Source organism: Ahaetulla prasina, chromosome 8 (assembly GCF_028640845.1).
Source record: "Ahaetulla prasina isolate Xishuangbanna chromosome 8, ASM2864084v1, whole genome shotgun sequence".
In the NCBI taxonomy this organism is placed as follows: Eukaryota; Metazoa; Chordata; class Lepidosauria; order Squamata; family Colubridae; genus Ahaetulla; species Ahaetulla prasina.
The window spans coordinates 63,803,654-63,823,788 of record NC_080546.1 but is presented as its reverse complement, the minus strand read 5'-3'; the positions used below and the strand labels follow the sequence as shown (position 1 = coordinate 63,823,788).

General features: G+C 42.4%; 1 protein-coding gene across 16 annotated transcripts in view; it reads left to right on the top strand.

The window, feature by feature from the left end:
• Positions 1–20,135, top strand: part of CC2D2A (coiled-coil and C2 domain containing 2A) — a 300,925-nt gene that overhangs the window by 261,780 nt on the left and 19,010 nt on the right. For 14 of the 16 annotated variants that reach the window (XM_058192299.1, XM_058192308.1, XM_058192307.1 and 11 more), the window contains 2 exons: positions 14,582–14,716; positions 17,320–17,442. The exons of 1 other annotated variant lie outside the window; for it this stretch is intronic. In XM_058192299.1, the coding sequence (XP_058048282.1) occupies positions 14,582–14,716; positions 17,320–17,442 (258 nt within the window). Of the gene's footprint in view, positions 1–1,400; positions 1,718–14,581; positions 14,717–17,319; positions 17,443–20,135 lie in introns of those variants that run through there. One more of the 16 variants, XM_058192310.1, reaches the window with a different exon arrangement.

Here is a 20,135-nt window from a genome sequence, read left to right as displayed (position 1 = left end):
AAAGAAGCTTTAAACACCGATGACTGGTACTTAGCGCATTCCCATGAATGCACACTCCGTGATGGACTAGCTTGGATTGGAACAAAACTATATGTTCCTCTATCACTCAGAGAAACCATCCTACAACGATGCCATGATGCCAAAATGGCAGGACATTTTGGATTTGTGAAAACTTTGCATCTTCTTAAAAGACAATTTTGGTGGCCAAGTCTTAAAAAAGACATTCAAGCATATGTAGCAAGTTGCCCTATTTGCGCATCATCCAAAAGGCCTCCGGGAAAACCTCCTGGACTACTTCAAACGGTAGCCAGGCCAGGAACCCCATGGAAAGAAATATCCATGGATTTCATAGTGGAATTACCTGAAAGTTCAGGCAATACTGTTATATGGGTTGTGACTGACCTTTTCTCCAAACAAGTCCATTTTATTCCATGTTCAAAAATACCCTCCTCAAAGACTCTAGCAAAGTTGTTTGTACAACACATTTATAGACTCCACGGAGTTCCTGATCGCATCATTTCAGATCGAGGAGTTCAATTCACTTCTCAATTTTGGAAAGAATTTTTACGACTCATTGGCTCCAAGGATTAAGCTCCTCCCATCATCCCCAAACTAATGGAAGCTGTGAACGTCAACTCTGTACTAGAACAATATCTACGATGTTATGTTAACTACCAGCAAGACAATTGGGCAGATCTCTTACCTTTTGCTGAAGTTGCCTACAACAACTCAATTCATAGTAGCACGGGATTTACTCCCTTTAAAATAGCTTCAGGTCAAGATTTTGTTCCGATCTCGGAACTCCCAAAGGAAGAAACTACTGTTTCCTCTTTGTCAGAATGGATAGATCAAATACAAAGCACATGGAAAATGACTCGCAAGGCGATCGACGACGCTCACCGTGCGCATAAAAAACAAGCAGATAAAAAAAGGTCCCCTGAGAACAAATATCAAGTGGGCGATAAGGTTTATCTTTCCACCAAATATCTTCAAACCACTCAGAAATCTAAGAAACTTGGACCCAAATATGTGGGACCTTTCCCCATAGTAAAAATCATCAACCCCGTGACGGTACAACTAGATTTACCAAAAACACTTAGGAGAATTCACCCCGTTTTCCATGTGAGCTTGCTGAAACCTGAACACACGTCTACTTTCCGTCCTAACCATACACCCCCTCCTATACCAATTCTCATAGAGGGCGAACAACACTTTGAAATAAAAGAAATTTTAGATTCAAGAAAACATAGAAATAAAATTCAATATCTTATTGCTTGGAAACACTTCCCGTTATCCCAAGCTGAATGGGTGAACAAAGAAGATGTTCGTGCTTCAGAAAAGATAGCACAATTCTATAAAAAATATCCTGACAAACCCTAACTTCTCTTTTTTCTTTCTAGGACTGACGTCCTTGTTGCAGGAGGGCCGAATGTCAGCCTCCACTCCAATCTTCGTATACTTTTGAATGATTATATCAGTAGATAGAATGTGAAATGTTTATTTCTGTATTATAAAACTATTAAGGAAATGAGATGTATCATACCACCGTACAGGGTAAGGGAAAGGAGCCTATTAAGAGTGTCGGCTGACATAACAGTGGGGGAGGGGTGATTAACGACTGAGTGTTATCAGCGCGGGCTTTTCTAACAGACACTGCATTCCTAAGATGACTGACATCTAGAGACCTGTGGAAGAAGATTACCACGAGGGGCCGAGAAGGAGCTGGCATTGGACCAGACCAGCCTGACCTCCTGGAGGAGGAGGGACAATTGGGGGGATATGATATGTTAGCCATATTTTGTCTCAGATCCAACTTAGCTTAGCTGCTATCAAGACTGTAAATAGTAAAAGTACTTTTCTTTATTCCAAATGAAGTCAAGGTGAATTCTTTCCTAATTATAGTCGGAGGTAGCCTGACACCTGTTATTTCCAATTTCAAGTGCTTCCTTTTGGACTGCAAGGGCCCCTGTGGTGTTCATGCAATTGATAAATGAGGTGCTCTATGAACATTTGTTTAACAGAGTTCTGGTTTATCTAGATGACATCCTTATCTACACAGAGACCATGGAGGAGCATGTGAAGCTAGTAAGAGCAGTACTCAAAAAATTGCTGGCCACGGAACTTTATGCAAAACTGTCTAAATGTGAATTTCATCAAATGAAAATCGAATATTTGGGATACCGTATATCCTCTGAAGGGTTGGAAATGGATCCTGCAAAAGTCCAAGCTGTACTAGAGTGGGCACCTCCTCGCACCCGCAAACAGTTGCAGAGTTTCTTGGGTTTTGCCAATTTCTGTCGCCAGTTCATTCCCTCGTTTGCTGACATTGCCCTGCCAATCACCAATCTCCTTAAAACAAAAGGGAATGCAAAGCTCAAACCATCCTTACCACTAGAGTAGTCAATGGAATGTCAAGCCGCTGTTGAAAAGTTGAAGTGACTATTTGCCGCTGAGCCTGTCCTCAAGCACCCTGACATGGAGTCCCCATTCATGGTTCAAGCAGATGCTAGTGATGTAGCAGTGGGAGCGGTTTTACTCCAAAACAATGCTAAAGGTGAGCTTCAACCTTCCGTGTACACATCTTGTAAGCTCACTGAAACAGAGCAGAGATGGGCCATCTGGGAAAAAGAAGCTTTTGCAGTGCACTGGGCTCTCCGAACATGGAGACAATTCTTGGAGGGGGCCAAACACCCTTTCGAGGTGTGGACTGATCATAAAAATTTAGAGGCCCTGAAAACTCCCAGAAAACTATCGCCAAAGCAAGCTCGATGGGCCCAATACTTTAACCGTTTTAACTTTTCCTTGCGATACATTCCGGGGGGAAAGAACTTCCTGGCTGACGCCCTTTTCCGTTTACCTCAGTACAATAGTACTCGCAAGGAAGTGGCGCGCCCTATACTCCCGGTTCAACAACTAGCTACCTCGGCAATTACCCGTAACCAACCACAAACCGATGCAGCACTACCAGATGATCTCACCAAGTTGCTGAAGGAAGCCTTAAACCAGGACAAATGGTTCTTAGCCCATTCGCACGAGTGTACTCTTCACGATGGACTGGCTTGGGTGGGGGCAAAGTTGTATATCCCTGCATCTTTGAGGGAAGCCATACTTCTACGCTGCCATGATGCTAAAATGGCTGGACATTTTGGGTTCATGAAAACCTTGCATCTTCTAAAAAGGCAATTCTGGTGGCCAGGACTTAAAAAAGACATTGAATCGTACGTAGCAAGTTGTACTGTGTGTGCTGCAGCAAAAAGACCACCAGGAAAACCACCAGGACTGCTCCAAACAGTTGCTCACCCAGGAGCCCCATGGAAAGAAATATCCATGGACTTCATAGTGGAATTGCCCGAGAGTGGGGGCAATACAGTAATCTGGGTAGTGACGGACTTGTTTTCCAAACAACTGCATTTCATCCCATGACCTAAAATTCCCTCAGCCAAAACCTTGGCAAAATTGTTTGTACAGCACATCTTTAGGCTACATGGGGTCCCTGAATGGATCATTTCAGACCGGGGAGTGCAATTCACTTCCCAATTCTGGAAAGAATTTTTGTGACTCCTTGGCTCCGCCCAAGGGTTAATCTCCACCTACCATCCTCAAACTAATGGATCTTGTGAACGCTCGAACTCGGTACTGGAACAATATTTTAGATGTTACATTAATTACCAACGAGATAATTGGGCAGACCTACTACCTTTTGCCAAAGTGGCTTACAATAATTCAGTTCATAGTAGCACGGGCTTCACTCCATTCAAGGTAGCTTCAGGTCAAGAGTTTGTCCCCATCCCAGAACTTCCCGAAGACAGGCCTTCTATTCCGTCACTGGCTGAATGGATAGAGCAAATACAAAGTATCTGGAAAATAACTCGCATCGCGAGTATTATTGATGATGCGCATCGCTTGCACAAGAAACAAGCTGATAAAAAAAGGGCTCCTGAGAAGAAGTACCAAGTAGGAGATAAAGTTTACCTATCCACCAAATATTTACAAACAATGCAAAAAATCAAAGAAACTGGGACCTAAATATGTAGGACCTTTCCCCATTGTGAGAATTATTAATCCAGTAACTGTCCAACTAGAACTACCAAAAACCTTGAGAAGAATTCACCTGGTTTTCCATGTTAGCTTAGTGAAACCTGAACACACATCCCCTATTAGGGCTAAGCCTACCAAACCCCCAATACCTATCCTCATAGAAGGGGAAAAACATTTTGAGGTTAAGGAAATCCTGGACTCTAGAAAACATAGAAATAAAGTCCAATATTTAGGAGCTTGGAAACATTTTCCTTTATCCCAAGCAGAATGGGTAGACAAGGAACATGTTTGCGCCCCCAAAAAACTAGCATGATTTTATGAACAATATCCTGATAAACATTTCTTTTTTCTTTTCTAGGACTAACGTCCTTGTTGCAGGAGGGCCGAATGTCAGCCTCCGCTTATTACTTTAAGTGTTTATTTACTTAGTAGAGTGTTTAACAGTTCAATCATTTCATTAAATGTTTTATTGCTACTTGTTGTTATGTGTGATTAATGGGATGATGGCCCCTTAAGCACTCCGGCTGCCATGGACAGGAGGAGGGAGAAGGATTCAAACAAAAATACGCACACAGCTTTAACGAGCTCTGCATGCCAGGCATACCAACCAGATGACAGACAGAGGAATAACTTTGGAAGTAAAGTACCATGTGGCCAAGGAGAAGGACAGTGGACTAGAACTGTTTGACCTTTGGAAGGAGGAGGGCTGAATAAGGGGAAATGTATCTGTAAGCCACATCTATTTCCAGTTTTAGCTTTGCTTCTCTTGCAATCTGACATGCTCAGTAAAAGTTACCTTTCTCTATAATCAAATGGATCATCCTTTCTTGAGTATTGATGGAAGGCAAGCTGTAGTTTGAAAGAAACTACAGCCACCTATCTCCACAACTCCCATCTCAGACACACTCCTACAACTGACCCCATCCCATTGATTTCACAATCTCTAGTGATCACAGAAAAGGAAGTGCAAGACCTATTTCACAGACAAAAGCCAGGAAAAGCTCCAGGCCCAGACAAGATAACTCCTTCTTGCTTAAAAGTCTGTGCTGGCCAATTGGCCCCCATCTTCACCCATATCTTCAATAAATCACTAGAGATGTTCCTTCTTGCTTCAAACACTCTACTATCATCCCAGTACCGAAGAAGCCCACCATCAAGGAACTGAATGACTACAGACCAGTTGCGCTAATATCTGTAGTCATGAAAACCTTTGAAAAGCTAGTGCTGTCCCACTTGAAAACCATCACGGATCCACTGTTAGACCCCTTGCAATTTGCATACTGAGCAAATAGATCAACAGATGATGCTGTTAATATGGCTCTGCACTACATCCTACAACATCTTGAATCTCCAAAGACCTATGCAAGGGTCCTCTTTGTAGACTTTAGTTCAGCATTTAATATCATCGTTCCAGACACTCTTCTAACTAAGCTAAACCAGCTATAGGTACCTAAACAGACTTTTAAGTGGATCACAAGCTTCCTAACAAACAGGAAGCAGCAGGTGAAGCTAAGCAGAATCACATCAGATACCTGTACAATTAGCACAGGGGCCCCCCAAGGCTTTGTGCTCTCCCCACTTCTCTCTGTATACCAATGACTGCATCTCCAACAATCCATCTGTCAAACTACTGAAGTTCGCAGATGGCACAACAGTGATTGGTCTCATTCGAGACAATGATGAATCCGCATACAGACGGGAGGTTGAACGACTAGCCTCGTGGTGCGACCAGAACAATCTAGAACTGAACACACTCAAAACCGTAGAAATGGTGGTAGACTTTAGGAGAAACCCCTCCATACTTCCACTTCTCACAATACTAGACAACACAGTATCAACAATAGAAACCTTCAAATTTCTAGGTTCTACCATTTTGCAAGATCTAAAATGGACAGCTAACATCAAAAACGTCATCAAAAGGGGCTTCCGGTTGGCAACGCAGGCTTCGTGGACGTTCCTTTGGGATCGTCTGCCCTGGGTTTCGTCAAACCGTCCCTGACAGCGTAAATGGGCTGTCAAACGGTTTGGAATTCTCTCCCCCGGGTGAAGGGGGGGGGGAAGAGTGGTCAGGTTTTGGGTAGAGCTCCCCAGGAGCCCCTGGAATTTAACCAGGGGATCGAAGGGTGAGAGCTCCCCTTTAGCCTGACGAAGCTCCGTGCCCAGGGTGCTTCTGTTTATACAGAACGAGAAGCCGCGACCATCTCTGTGCCAAGATTTATTTCTAAAGAGAACTCAACACAGACAGAACAAAGTAGGAGGACTAGCAAGAATTTGCAAGTAATAAATCTTAACTTCAGCTCTTAAATAGCTTTCCTTTGAACTAACTTTCAACTTGAGTGGATTTAAAATGGCGTTTGCAATATACAAAGGAAAGTGAAACTATAAAAGGACAAATGAAGAAGAACATAACAAGCTACTTTTTTAAATGGAATGAACAAGAATTGTTAATGATTTTTTTCTCTTTTTACCTTTTTCTTTATCACAATGTTTAAAAAAAAGTTTATTGAACTTTTTTTTCCTCTCGTTTTGGTAGATTTTACAGTTTATGAATGGCTCTTAAGCAAACTGAACTAACTATTAAAATCTTGCAAACTTCTTCATTTCAAATATGGGGAAAAAAAATTTTTTTATAGGAACTTTTGGAGGCTTATCTTTTCTTAATAAGTTTTTAAACAAGAGATTTTTACACCAATATATTAAAGATTGGAAATTCTGTATTGTTAGATGTTAAGCTGATTGGTGAGCAGATGGTGGAAAATGTGTAAGAAAATGTGTAAGGAAATGTGTAAGATAGAAGACAAGGGGAAGGAGAATGCTTAAGATGTGATTTTGATGGTATTTTTTTTTTAATATATATATATATAGGGTTTAATTTTTACAACTGACTTATTTTGGGTATAAGGTGTTACTATTTGATATATGTGAGGAATGGGAAGATGGAATATTGTTTAACCTTTGGAGGACAGATAGAAAAATTTATGGATGTAATGTTGGTATTTGGTTAAATAGAATTTAATTGTTATAATTGATATATTTTGGATATAAGTTATAATTTTAATAATGTTATTTGACAGATGTAAGGTAAATTGAAGAAATATTAATATTAGCAATGTTATTTGACTTATGTAAGTGATACTAAAGATATGAGAAGATAGAATATTGTTTATTTTTGGAGATTGGATAAAAATTTAAGAATTTAAGCTGGAAATATGAATTATATTTGGGACACTGTTTAAGGAAGAAAGGTATATTATAGAAGAATTTCTGATGAATACTGGAAGATGGAATATCGTTTTGGTCTTGATCGATGAAGATTGGATATTAAAAACTATAAGATTCTGAAGACTTCAGGAGTGGAATGGATTGATATATATTTGGTGTTAATTGATGAAGATTAGATATTAAAACTATGTATTTTATTGATGAACTGGAAATACTAATTTAATTGGAAGATTCTGAAGATTTTAGGAGTGGAATGGACTGATATATAATGGACTGGAAGAAGAATGTACTTTTTGTTTCTGGAAGGGAGTTAAGGTCTTAGAGAGGAGTGACTATGGATTTGACTTATGTTGTATTTTAATTTATGATTGTTAATTTTATACCCTGTACTTTGTTCTGGGAAGTCTCTGGGGTGGGAGGGGAGGGAGGGAAGGGGAGAGGGGAGATGAAGGATCAATGTAAAGGAATGATTGAAGATATGTAATTAAGAAATAGAAATAATTTGAAATGAAATCGGGCTGCTCAGCTGCCATTTCAGAAGGAATGGAAAGGAGAGGAGTGAGTGAAGGAAGAAAGTAGGTAGGAAGAGAGAGATAGAAAAGGGGGAAAGGAGAGGAAGAAGAAAGGGGAAAGAGAGAGGGTTAGAAAGGGTGGAAGAGAAGAGTAGGGAAGGAGGAGAGGATGTAGAAAAGCGAAGGAGAGGAAGGATGAAGAAAGTAGAAGAAAGTAGAGAAGGGAGGAGGAAAGGTTTGTTAAGGAAGGAAGTGGTAGCTGGGCAGGTCCGAATAAGTAACAAATGAAAGTTAATGACTAATGTTGAATAAGAGATTGTATATTGAATAGGTTGTTGGAAAATGAAAATAAAACTTTTTACAAAAAAAAAAAACCATCATCAAAAAAGAACAACAAAGAATGTTCTTTCTGCGCCAACTGAGAAAGTTCAAACTGCCCAAGGAGCTGCTGATCCAGTTCTACAGAGGAATTATTGAGTCTGTCATCTGCAGCTCTATAACTGTCTGGTTTGGTTCTGCAACCCAACAAGACAGACACAGGCTTCAGAGGATAATTAGAACTGCAGAAAAAAATTGCTACCAACCTGCCTTCCATTGAGGACTTGTATACCACAAGAATCAAAAAGAGGGCTGTGAAAATATTTACCAACCCCTCACATCCTGGACATAAACTGTTTCAACTCCTACCCTCAAAACGACGCTATAGAGCACTGCACACCAGAACACCTAGACACAAGAACAATTTTTTCCTGAACGCCATCACTCTGCTAAACAAGTAATTCCTTCAACACTGTCAAACTATTTACTAAATCTGCACTACTATTAATCTTCTCATCGTTCCCATCACCCATCTCCTTCCACTTATGACTGTATGACTGTAACTTTGTTGCTTGTATCCTTACAATTTATACTGATATTGTTTCCTGATTGCTTATTTCTACTCTGTGACTATCATTAAGTGTTGTATCATTAAGTGTTAAATTTGTACCCTATGACTATCATTAAGTGTTGTAAGTGTTGTACCTTGATGAAGGTATCTTTTCTTTTATGTACACTGAGAGCACATGCACCAAGACAAATTTCTTTTGTGTCCAATCACACTTGGTCAATAAAAAAAATTCTATTCTATTCTATTCTATTCTAAATTCTATTATCGCTGTCTTTGATAACTGTAGATTTTTCCATTTCTCCAAATCTTCTTCAATTTGTTTTTTAGTTTATAATAATTATCTTCCTTTATTGTTACATATCTTGAAGTTAAATATATTCCTAAATATTTTACTTTCTTCACAATTTGAATATTTAATTTCTCCATCAGTTCTCTTTTCTGTTTCTCTGTGATATTTTTGACCAGTATTTTTGTTTTGTCTTTCTTTATTTTTAGTCCTGCAATTTCTCCATATTCTTCTATTTGTTCTAATAATTTAGGACCCATTGTTTGAGGCTCCTCCAATATGAAAACTAAATCATCTGCAAAGGCTTGTAATTTATATTCTTCTTTCTTAATTTTCATTCCTTTTATTTCTTCAATTTGTCTTATATTTCTTTCTTTTTTTTTAATTGAAAAAGTTTTACAACAACAATTAATTTTTTCCCCTCCCCTCCCCCCTCCCACTCCTTCCCCCCTCCCTCCAAAACCCCCTCCCCTGACTTCCCGGAGCAAACACAAGGTATAGTTCAATAAACAAACAGTCATACATTAAATTTTTAAAATCTAACACAATTATAATCCTTCTCTCTCACATAACCTGACTTCTTCCGTTAAAATCAAAAACAACGTCCTTCATTCAAAGACAATCTGAAATTTCTTAATCTGATATCTATTTTGAATATAATCAATCCAATTCTTCCATTCGTTTAGGTATTTTTCTTGAGTACTATCTTTCAAGAAGGCTGAGATTTTAGCCATCTCAGCCAAATTGGAAACTTTCAATATCCATTCTTCTTATTTATTTTATTTATTTATTTAGATTTTTATACCGCCCTTCTCCCGAAGGACTCAGGGCGGTGTACAGCCAATTCTAAAAACAGTACAATATACAATTAAAACAAAGATTTAAAAAAACATATTCCATAAATGGCGAAAATTTAAAATAATTAAATTAAAACCCCTTAAAATTCTTAAAATAGTAACACCAATTAAAAATTATTTTAAAAATTTAAGCCAGTCCCTCTTGAATAAATAAGTGCATTTTCAGCTCACGGCGAAAGGTCCGAAGGTCAGGTAATTGACGCAAGCCAGGGGGAAGTTCGTTCCAAAGGGTAGGAGCTCCAACAGAGAAGGCCCTTCCCCTGGGGGCCGCCAGCCGACATTGCTTAGCGGACGGCACCCTGAGAAGACCTTCTCTGTGTGAGCGTACGGGTCGGTGGGAGGCATAAGGTAACAGCAGGCGGTCCCGTAAGTACCCGGGCCCTAAGCCATGGAGCGCTTTAAAGGTGGTAACCAGAACCTTGCAGCGCACCCGAAAGACCACAGGTAGCCAGTGCAGTCTGCGCAGGAGCGGTGTTACATTGGAGCCACGTGTGGCTCCCTTAATCACCCGCGCAGCTGCATTCTGAACCAACTGAAGCCTCCGAGTGCACTTCAAGGGGAGCCCCATGTAGAGAGCATTGCAATAATCCAAACGAGAGGTTACAAGAGCGTGAGTGACTGTGCATAAGGCATCCCGGTCAAGGAAAGGGTGCAACTGGCGAACCAAGCGTACCTGGTAAAAAGCTCTCCTGGAGACGGCCGCCAAATGATCTTCAAACGACAGCCATCCATCCAGGAGAACACCCAAGTTGCGCACCCTTTCCATTGGGGCCAATGACTCGCCCCCAACAGTCAGCTGCGGTTGCAGCTGACTGTACCGGGGTGCCGGCATCCACAGCCACTCCGTCTTGGATGGATTGAGCTTGAGCCTGTTTCTCCCCATCCAGACCCGTACAGCTTCCAGGCACCGGGGATAGCACTTCGACAGCTTCGTTGGGGTGGCCCGGGGTGGAAAAGTACAGCTGCGTGTCGTCAGCGTACAGCTGGTATCTCACCCCAAAGCCACTGATGACCTCGCCCAGCGGCTTCATATAGATGTTGAACAGGAGAGGCGAGAGGATCGACCCCTGTGGCACCCCACAAGTGAGGCGCCTCGCGGTCGATCTCTGCCCCCCTGTCAACACCGTCTGCGACCGGTCAGAGAGTTAGGAGGAGAACCACCGATAAACGGTGCCTCCCACTCCCAAACTCTCCAACCGGTGCAGCAAGATACCATGGTCGATGGTATCAAAAGCCGCTGAGAGATCTAATAGGACTAGGGCAGAAGAACAACCCCTATCCCTGGCCCTCCAGAGGTCATCCACCAACGCGACCAAAGCTGTCTCTGTACTATATCCGGACCGGAAGCTGGACTGGAACGGGTCTAGATAGACAGCTTCATCCAGGTACCGTGGAAGCTTCCATGCCACCACACTCTCAACAACCTTCGCAACAAAGTGAAGATTGGAGACTGGACGATAATTTCCCAACATAGCTGGGTCCAGGGAAGGCTTCTTGAGGAGGGCTCTCACCACCGCCTCTTTCAAGGCGGCGGGGAAAACCCCTTCCAACAAAGAAGCATTTATAATTCCCTGGAGCCAGCCCCGTGTCATCTCCTGTGTGGCCAGCACCAACCAGGAGGGACACGGGTCCAGTAAACATGTAGTGGCATGTAACCTCCCCAGTAACCTGTCCACGTCATCGAGAGCCACAGAATCAAACTCATCCCAAACAACCTCAACAAGACGCGTCTCCGTCCTCTCACTTGGATCATCGCAATTTTGGTCCAAACTATCCCGAAGCTGAACGATTTTATCGTATAGATAACCACTAAACTCCTCGGCACGTCCCTGCAAAGGGTCATCCCGCCCCTCCTGATGAAGGAGAGAGCGGGTCACCCGAAACAGGGCGGCCGGGCGGTTATCTGCCGATGCAATGAGGGTGGAAACGTAAGAACGTTTCGTCTCCCTCAATGCCACTAGGTAGGTCTTAGAAAAAGACCTAACTAGTGTCCGATCAGCTTCGGAACGTCTGGACTTCCAGGTACTCTCTAGGCGTCTTCTCCGGCGTTTCATCTCTCTCAGCTCCTCAGAGAACCAAGGAGCCAATTGAGATCTACGCCGGGTCAGAGGCCGCAAAGGCACGACACAGTCCAAAGCCCCGGCCGCGGCCTGTTCGCAGGCCGCAACTAGTTCTTCAGCCGTGCCGTGGGCAAGATCCTCAGGGAACAGCCCAAGCTCCGTCAGGAACCTCTCAGGGTCCATCAGGCACCTGGGATGGAACCAACGCATTGGTTCCGTCTCCCTGCGATGGTGAGCGGCGGTCCGAAAGTCCAGGCGAAGGAGAAAATGATCTGACCATGACACAGGTTCTGACACTAAATCTCCTAATTCCAGATCATTTAACCACTGTCCAGAGATATAAATCAGATCCAGTGTGCCTCCCCCACTGTGTGTAGGGCCATCAGTTACTTGAATCAGGTCCAAGGCCATCATGGAAGCCTGGAACTCCCGCACCGCCGTTGCTGACAAGCCGGCTGATGGCAAGTTGAAATCCCCCATGACCAAAAGTCTGGGAATCTCAACCACCACTCCAGCAAGCACCTCCAGCAGCTCGGGTAGGGCTGTAGTCACGCAGCAAGGAGCCAGGTACGTGATCAACAGACCCATCTGATTCCTATGGCCCCACTTCACAATTCACAATCCACAACCGGATATCTGAGGCACAGTGGACTCCCTCGGCTCTAGACTTTCTCTAATCACAACCGCCACCCCTCCACCCCTACCTTGGGCCCTCGGTTGATGGAATGCCCAGAAACCCAGGGGGCACAGTTCAACCAGGGGTACACCCCCTTCTGTGCCCAACCAGGTCTCCGTAATGCCCGTAATGCCCATAAAATGACTCCCCCTGAATAAGATCACAGATCAGGGGGGCCTTATTGACCATGGACCGGGCATTGGACAACATCAACCGTAGACCCAAGCTCTGAGGGTCTTGACCATCCGGGGAATGGGTAAGGACTGAAGGGCCGGAGCACGTGATCGCTTTCAAACAGCGAGCACGTGCTCCCAGAGAACGATACGGCCTCTGTGGATAATCTATTGTGGATAATTCTTTTTTCTTCCAATATTGTCCAATCAACAGTCTTGCTGCTGTTATTAAGTTCCAAATCAATTTAGTCTCAATCACTGTACAGTCTGTTGTTATTCCCAAAAGGAAAAATTGCGGTAGGAACTTTATCTTCTTCTTCAGAACATTCTGCATAATCCACTAAATTCTTATCCAGAAAGACTTAATTTTCTTACAAGTCCACCATACATGAAAATATGTAGCATCATCACAATTACATCTCCAACATTTCGCTTGTATATCTGGATACATACATGATAATTTCTTAGGATCTAAATGCCATCTATAAAACATCTTATAAAAATTTTCCTTAAATTCTGCGCTTGCGTAAATTTAACATTTCTAACCCAAATTTTTTCCCATGTTTCCAACATTGTTGGTTCCTGAATATTCTGTGCCCATTTTATCATACAATCCTTTATTAAATCTCTTTCAGAATCTATTTCTATCAACACATTATACAATCTCTTTATATCCCCTGGGTTTGATTTCTAATTTGTTTAACCAAATTTTCTTCATTTTGAATAATACCAATTTTCTGATCTTCTTTCCACCTAGCCTTTAACTGTCCATATTGAAACCAAGTATAATTCCTCCCTTCTTCTTTTAATATATCCAAAGATTTTAGTTGTAGATTTCTCCTCTCATTATATAAAAGATCTTTATAAGTAATCATTTCTTGTTCCTGTTCTATATTTATATTCTCTACTGCGTGTCAAGGACTTGCCCATATAGGAATTTTATAATTTAACTCATAATAATATTTTTTTCCAGACACGCAGAAGAGAAATTCTCAACACATGATTCTTAAAAGCTGTATCTACTATCTTATCATACAATAAATATGCATGCCAACCATATAATAAATCATAACCTTCTATATTCAAAATCCTTTCCTCTGTCAAATTTGTCTTATATTTCTGTTTAACACTTCTAACCTTAATACAAATAACAATGGAGATAATGGACATCCTTGCCTTGTGCCTTTCCTTATATTATTTTTTTCTGTCATCTCTCCATTCATTATTATTTTTGCTGATTGCTTATTATAAATTGTTTTTATCATATTTATGAATCTCTCCCCAAACTCCATACTTTGTAATCGTTCTATCATAAATTGCCAGTTCTCATTATCAAATGCTTTCTGTGCATCTAGAAACATCATTGCCATTTCTTTTTCTGAGTGTACCTCATAATATTCCAAAGTATTCAAGATTGTCCACATATTGTCTCTAATTTGTCTTTTAGGTAAAAACTCATTTTGATCCATATGGATAAATTCATTTAACAGCCTATTCGCCATTATTGAAGAAAAGATATTATAATCAACGTTCAGCAATAATATCTATCTGTAGTCCATACTGATTTTAGAAGCAGACAAAAACCCTGGTTCAGAGATTATCCTTCTGTACAGTGAGCAGGTTGTCCCAGAGTTTCCAAAACAAAATTTTCCTTCTATGCTGCTGAACTGGATTATTGGATTTGTTACATTCTTCCATTGGCTGATTAGAGTGGTTCAGTTTACACTGAAATAACTGAACTTATCACCTGAAAGAGTCGGTCTTCTCTACTCCACTTTAGTTAATTCAGAATTTGTGTCTTAAACACTAATAAGCAAATAGTAGAAGTGGAAAGGGAAAATTGTAAATAACTTTATTTTTCCCACCAGGGATCAACAGCTTATGTGCTAACTTGGGAACAAAACCAGTATGTGATTTGGAATCCTAGTCGTGGGCATTTTTATGGACAATATGATGCTTTCTGTCCATTGAAAAGGGTCAGCTGTTTGATTTCTGCAGAGAATGTAAGTGAACTATCCCCTAGCTGCCCTGCTAGCACAGCTGAGCAGTTCCTGTCAGCTACCTGGGCTTGCCTGTACATAGGTTTCTTTTCGTCTTGCACCAGGAGATGTGCTCTGTAGCTGAGGACACCTGGAATTTAATCCACATGCAAAACATATTCTCTGGATCTTGCCAAGCAGATTCTTGACAAATACCTTGTGCATCCAGTGTATGATGAGCTTGTCACCCTGGCTCCAACTGGCATATGATTTATTTACAGCCATATGAAGAGTAGGTGCCTTCTTTCTCCCATCCCAGAAGGATGGTGCCAATTCTCTTCCAAGTGAGTCATTTGAAAGCAGAAGCAAGGGCTGTGGTTGCCTTCTGTTCAAGAGCCAGAATCAACTGAGCAGCTGTGCAAAATGAGGGCAAGTGGCATCATGATTTGTGCAAATCAACAGGCACAAGCAAATTTCATTTTTTCATCATTTTCTGGAGATAAAATGTATCCTACCAGACTCTTTTATGATGGCAATGCAGAGTGTGGGTAATACCATATTTCCCTAAAAATAAAACCCAGACTTATTTTCTTTTGGGCTTGAAAATAAGCATTCAGGTCCCCACGGGGACTAGTGGGAGTGGGAGCACAGCTACCACTGGCCCCACCCTCTCTGTCCCACTGTCTGCTTACCTGTGCCTGCAATGGGCCAAACTCTCAGCTAGCCCAGCTGCTGTTGAAAACTTCTCGATTGCGGCACCTCATGGGGCTCTTTGCCCTCCTGGCAGGGCGGGTGGAGGCCGGGGTGTGCCAAGAGCTTGGCCTTGATTGAGGCAAGTAGACAGTGGGACAGAGAGTGCAGGGCTGGTGGTAGCTGTCCAAACACTTTTTGCCGAGAGGGAACGAAGCTTCATCTGCTTGCAAAGGGGACTCTGAAACGGAGCTAATCACTCCTTTTTAAACTGTCACTTTTGCAAGCACATGGATCTTTGTGTCTCCGTCATTTTCCATCTGGGCAAAAAATGCTTGGTCGCCTATCAGGTGCTTGGGACATAGCCATTTGCTTTGGGAAATGATGGAGACTCAAAGCTTTATGTGCTTGCAAAAGGGACGGCTTGAAACAAAAGCAGAGGAGTGCACAGCAGAGGCAGACAGTGTGCAGCAGAGCCAGACAGGCAGAGGAGATTCCAACACTGACCAAACACCCACACAGGGTGTTGGGATCACCTGGTTCCCCCATGCCTCTGCCTGCTGCCACATCGCCAAACTGGTAGCGACGGCTGGCCATGCCCCCAAATCAGTCGCCCAGTCACCACTCACTCGCCCCACCCAGTCTCTGCTTTCCACCATCCCATCTCCTACTCCCTTCTCCATAGCCTGCAGCCCTGTCATGCTTCCCTGCCTTCCACACAACCTTCCCAGCGTCCCCATGGCCAGCTTGCAAAGGTAGGCAAGCGGAAGGCTGCATGGAAGGCAGGCAAGCATGTCGGGGCTGCCCAGCTATTGGGGAAGGGAGTAGCAGCCTACTCCTTTCCCGCAGCCCTGCCATGCCTTCCACGCAGCCTTCCCGGTGGTCCCCCATGCCCACTTGCCTTTCAAGATCAGTCTCAAGCCCGGCCTGGCCAGTGGGTGGGTGGCTGGCCAGCCCTTGGTGGAGACAGAGCCCCTGCGCTGTGGCTGAGAGGGGGGGTGGCGGTAGTGCTCTGGGAGGGCAGGCAGATGTCTTCGGCAAGTGGATGCTTCGGGAGGGCAGGCAGAGGGCAGGTGGACGCCAAAAAAATACACCAGCAGAGGATCTAGAAGGTAAGGCTAACGCTAGTGGTGGGGGGAAGGAAGACCCTCTGCGCTTGGCCGAGGAGCCGCCTCGGGGAGATACGGTGAGGCTCACTTGCCTTTTGGACCTGGTGCACTCGGCTTCTGCAGGGCATTTGTTTGACTGCCGCTTGCTTGCCATACCCTCCATCTCAGGTCCCGCTGCCCACATCCAGCCCATGATGAGATGCACCACTTCTGGGCCAGGCTGCCCATCCTCTCACATCACTTTCTTCCTTCTCCTGCCACAGAAAGAAAGAAAGAAAATGGGGAGAGAAAAGGAAGGAAGGAAGGAAGGAAGGAAGGAAGGAAGGAAGAAAGAAAGAAAGAAAGAAAGAAAGAACTTATGTCCACAATTGAGGCTAAAATTTTGGTTGCTAAGCAAGAATGTTGTTAAGTGAGTTTCACCACATTTTACAAGTTGGCCATGGCCACCCGGTCACATGACAACCAAGCCATGTCCACCAAGCCATGCCCACAGAACCAGTAGGGAAAAATTTTGGATTTCACCATTGTGGGGTGGGTCTTATTTTCAGGAAAACCCAGTATGTTTAAGCTTGGATCTGGAGAGCTTCCAAATGTCTGTTAATTTCAATTGAGTTTTTTCTCCTTAATGGCTACATTCTTCCACTGTGTCAGAGGTTCAGATTAAAGTCAGAAAGCACAAGAAGTGTTTAAACAGACCCTCCATATCACCCCTATCTGGGTGAAGGTAAAAGAAACCTTAATAGCTTTGTGGATTCACTCCAGATCAATTAATCCTGAATTACTACTGCATAACAGAGATAATACTTACAGAAGTTTTTTCCCTCTTAGGTTTGGTTTAATATTCAACAGTATGATTCCCCACCAAGAATAAATTTCGATGTCAATAAAACCAAATTTTGGAAACCTTTCTTTTCTAGAAGTTTACCATTCCCTGGTCTCTCCAGTGTTCAGGTAAAGGAACTTTTATTCTGATGTTATTAGAACTATTGAGAAATGTATCCTGCTCTTTTCCTAGAAGTTCAGTTTAAGGTAGTTTATTAGGAGGAGTTTGGCCACCTAATGAGAAGGAAGGACTCACTGGAGAAGAGTCTAATGTTGGGAAAGATTGAGGGCAAAAGAAGAAGGGGACACAGAGAACGAGGTGGCTGGATGGAGTCACTGAAGCAGTAGGCATGAGTTTAAATGGACTCCAGAGGATGGTAGAGGACAGGAAGGCCTGAGGAACATTGTCCATGGGGTCGCGATGGGTCGGACACGACTTCGCAACTAACAACAACAGTTGGAGGAGGGGAATCTTCCTTAATTTTATCGCCTTAATAGCAATTCTGTAAAGTGGGTTGGTATGAGAGCTCCTTCAACCCTGCACAGTCCTCTCTATATATATTATAGCATGGACATATCAATTTCCATTGTACAGGTAATCCTTATTTACTGACAGGGTGTTCAGGGACTGTTCTAAAATGCAGTAATGCTGAAAAGAAATTTATAACTAGTCCTCAAGTTGTGGTTGTTGCAGCATCTTCACTATCATATGATCAGCATTTGGCCATTTGGCAACCAGTGCATTTGTTGCACTACAGGTTGTAGTGTCCTGTGATCATTTGTGACCTTCCCCAAAACCTTTCCACGAACAAAGTCAATAGGGAAGCTAGCAGGAGGTTGCAGATCAGTCACGTGACATTCCGATTGATGGCCATGGATGATTTGCTCAGCGACTGCACTGAAACTGATATCCTAAATCAGGCAGCATGTGACATTCCACTTTATGATCATATCACTTGGCAACAGAGTTGCTGGTTCCAATTGTGATCCGTAAGCAAGGTCTACCTATATCTGAAATTGCTGAAAGGGGATAATATAAATAAATGATTTTATATTTTAGTAAATACTATTTGCTTTGCTGATTGTGTTGTTTGTAATGCTATGTGCAAGGATGGAATGTCAGAGTTTAGCTGCAGAGTTATTACACCAAGTGGTTAAGTACCGGTAGTAGTAGTTCTACTAAGATACTATAGTAGTAGCTATATTAGATTAGACTCTGCAGTTTTCTTGGCAACATTTTTGGAAGTAGTTAGCCCTTGCCTTCTTCCTAGAGCTGAGAGTGGTATTTTGACCACTAGACCAAACTGGTTCCAATTCTTTTTCATTGATTCTTATCCCCACCCACCTTGAATAAATAATTTCTCCTTATTTGATCCATTCATTCTACACCTTGGTGCCCTCTAGTTTTGTTATTATGGTCAAAGTCAATGCTGACTCCTGGTGATTATGTAGTGAGGTTCCTGCAGTTTTCTTGGCAGAATATCTTTGAAGCAGTTTGCCCTTGGTTACTTTTTCCTAGGTCATCCAGTTAGCTTTGTGCCTGACTTGGGACTACAGCTTACAGTCGCCCATTGCCTTTAACCAATTACACCAAATTGGCTGTCTTAAGTAGTAGTTTAGATATATTTAATTAAAAAATGCACATGACAAAAGTGTTCTTTTTGCAACAGAGATGTCAATCTGTAAAAACACATTTTAACATGTAAGAAAAGGTAAATTAAAAAAAAAACTAGAGCTGCCCATCATAAAGATATGTAGGTTTAATCCTTTTCTGAATAGTGAGTGTTTTTCCAACTAACTTCATTGTGGAAGACAAGAACCTTATCACACAAGTGAAAGCCAGTTTGGTCTTCTGGTTCATGTGGAAGTGAGAAAAGTTGAATTCTAGTCCTTCCCTAAGCACAAAACCAGCTGGCTGACCCTAAGCTCCCAGAATTAGGAAGCAGGCAAGGGCAAATCAATTCAGGATACCTTGCCAATAAAACTACAAAAGACATGTCCATGAAGTCTCTAGAACTCAATACTGACTTCAAGGCAAAAGAAAAAGAATAACAGAGTTGTAAGAAACTTTGGGGGTGGTTTTCTTGTCCAACCCCCTGCTCAAGTAGGAGACCCTATACCAGGGATGTCCAAACTTGGTCTCTTGAAGAGTGGTGGACTTCAAATCCCAGAATTCCCCAGCCAGCAACTTGCTCATATTTATAGCTCATGCTGGCTGGGAATTCTGGGATTTGAAGTCCACCACTCTTCAAGAGACCAAGTTTGGACACCCCTGCCCTATACTATTTCACACAAATGATTCTCCCAAACTTCTGAAAGCAAACTGTTCCACTGGTTAATTATTCTCACTGTCAGGAAATCTTTTCTTAGTTCTCAGCTGTTTCTCTCCTTGGTTAGTTTCCAATCATTGCTTCTTGTTTTGCCTTCTGGTGCTTTGGAAAACAGATTTGACTCCTCCTTCTTTGTAGCAGCCTCTCAAATATTGGAGCACAGCTATCATGTCGTCCATAGTCTTTCTTTTCACTAGACTAGACTTAGACATACTCAATTCCTGCAACCGCTCAAGTTTTAGCTTCCAGTTCCTTAATCATCTTTGTTGCTCTTCTTGGCACACTTTCCAGAATTTCAGTGTCTTTTTTATGTTGTGATAAACAAAACTGGAAGCAGTATTCCAAGTGTGGTCTTAGCCAAGGTTATAAAATGGTACTAACACTACACATGATCTTGATTCTATCCCTGTATTAATGCAGCCTAGAATTGCATTGATTTTTTTGGCAGCCGCAGTACACAACTGGCTCATATTTAAGATATATTTAATATTG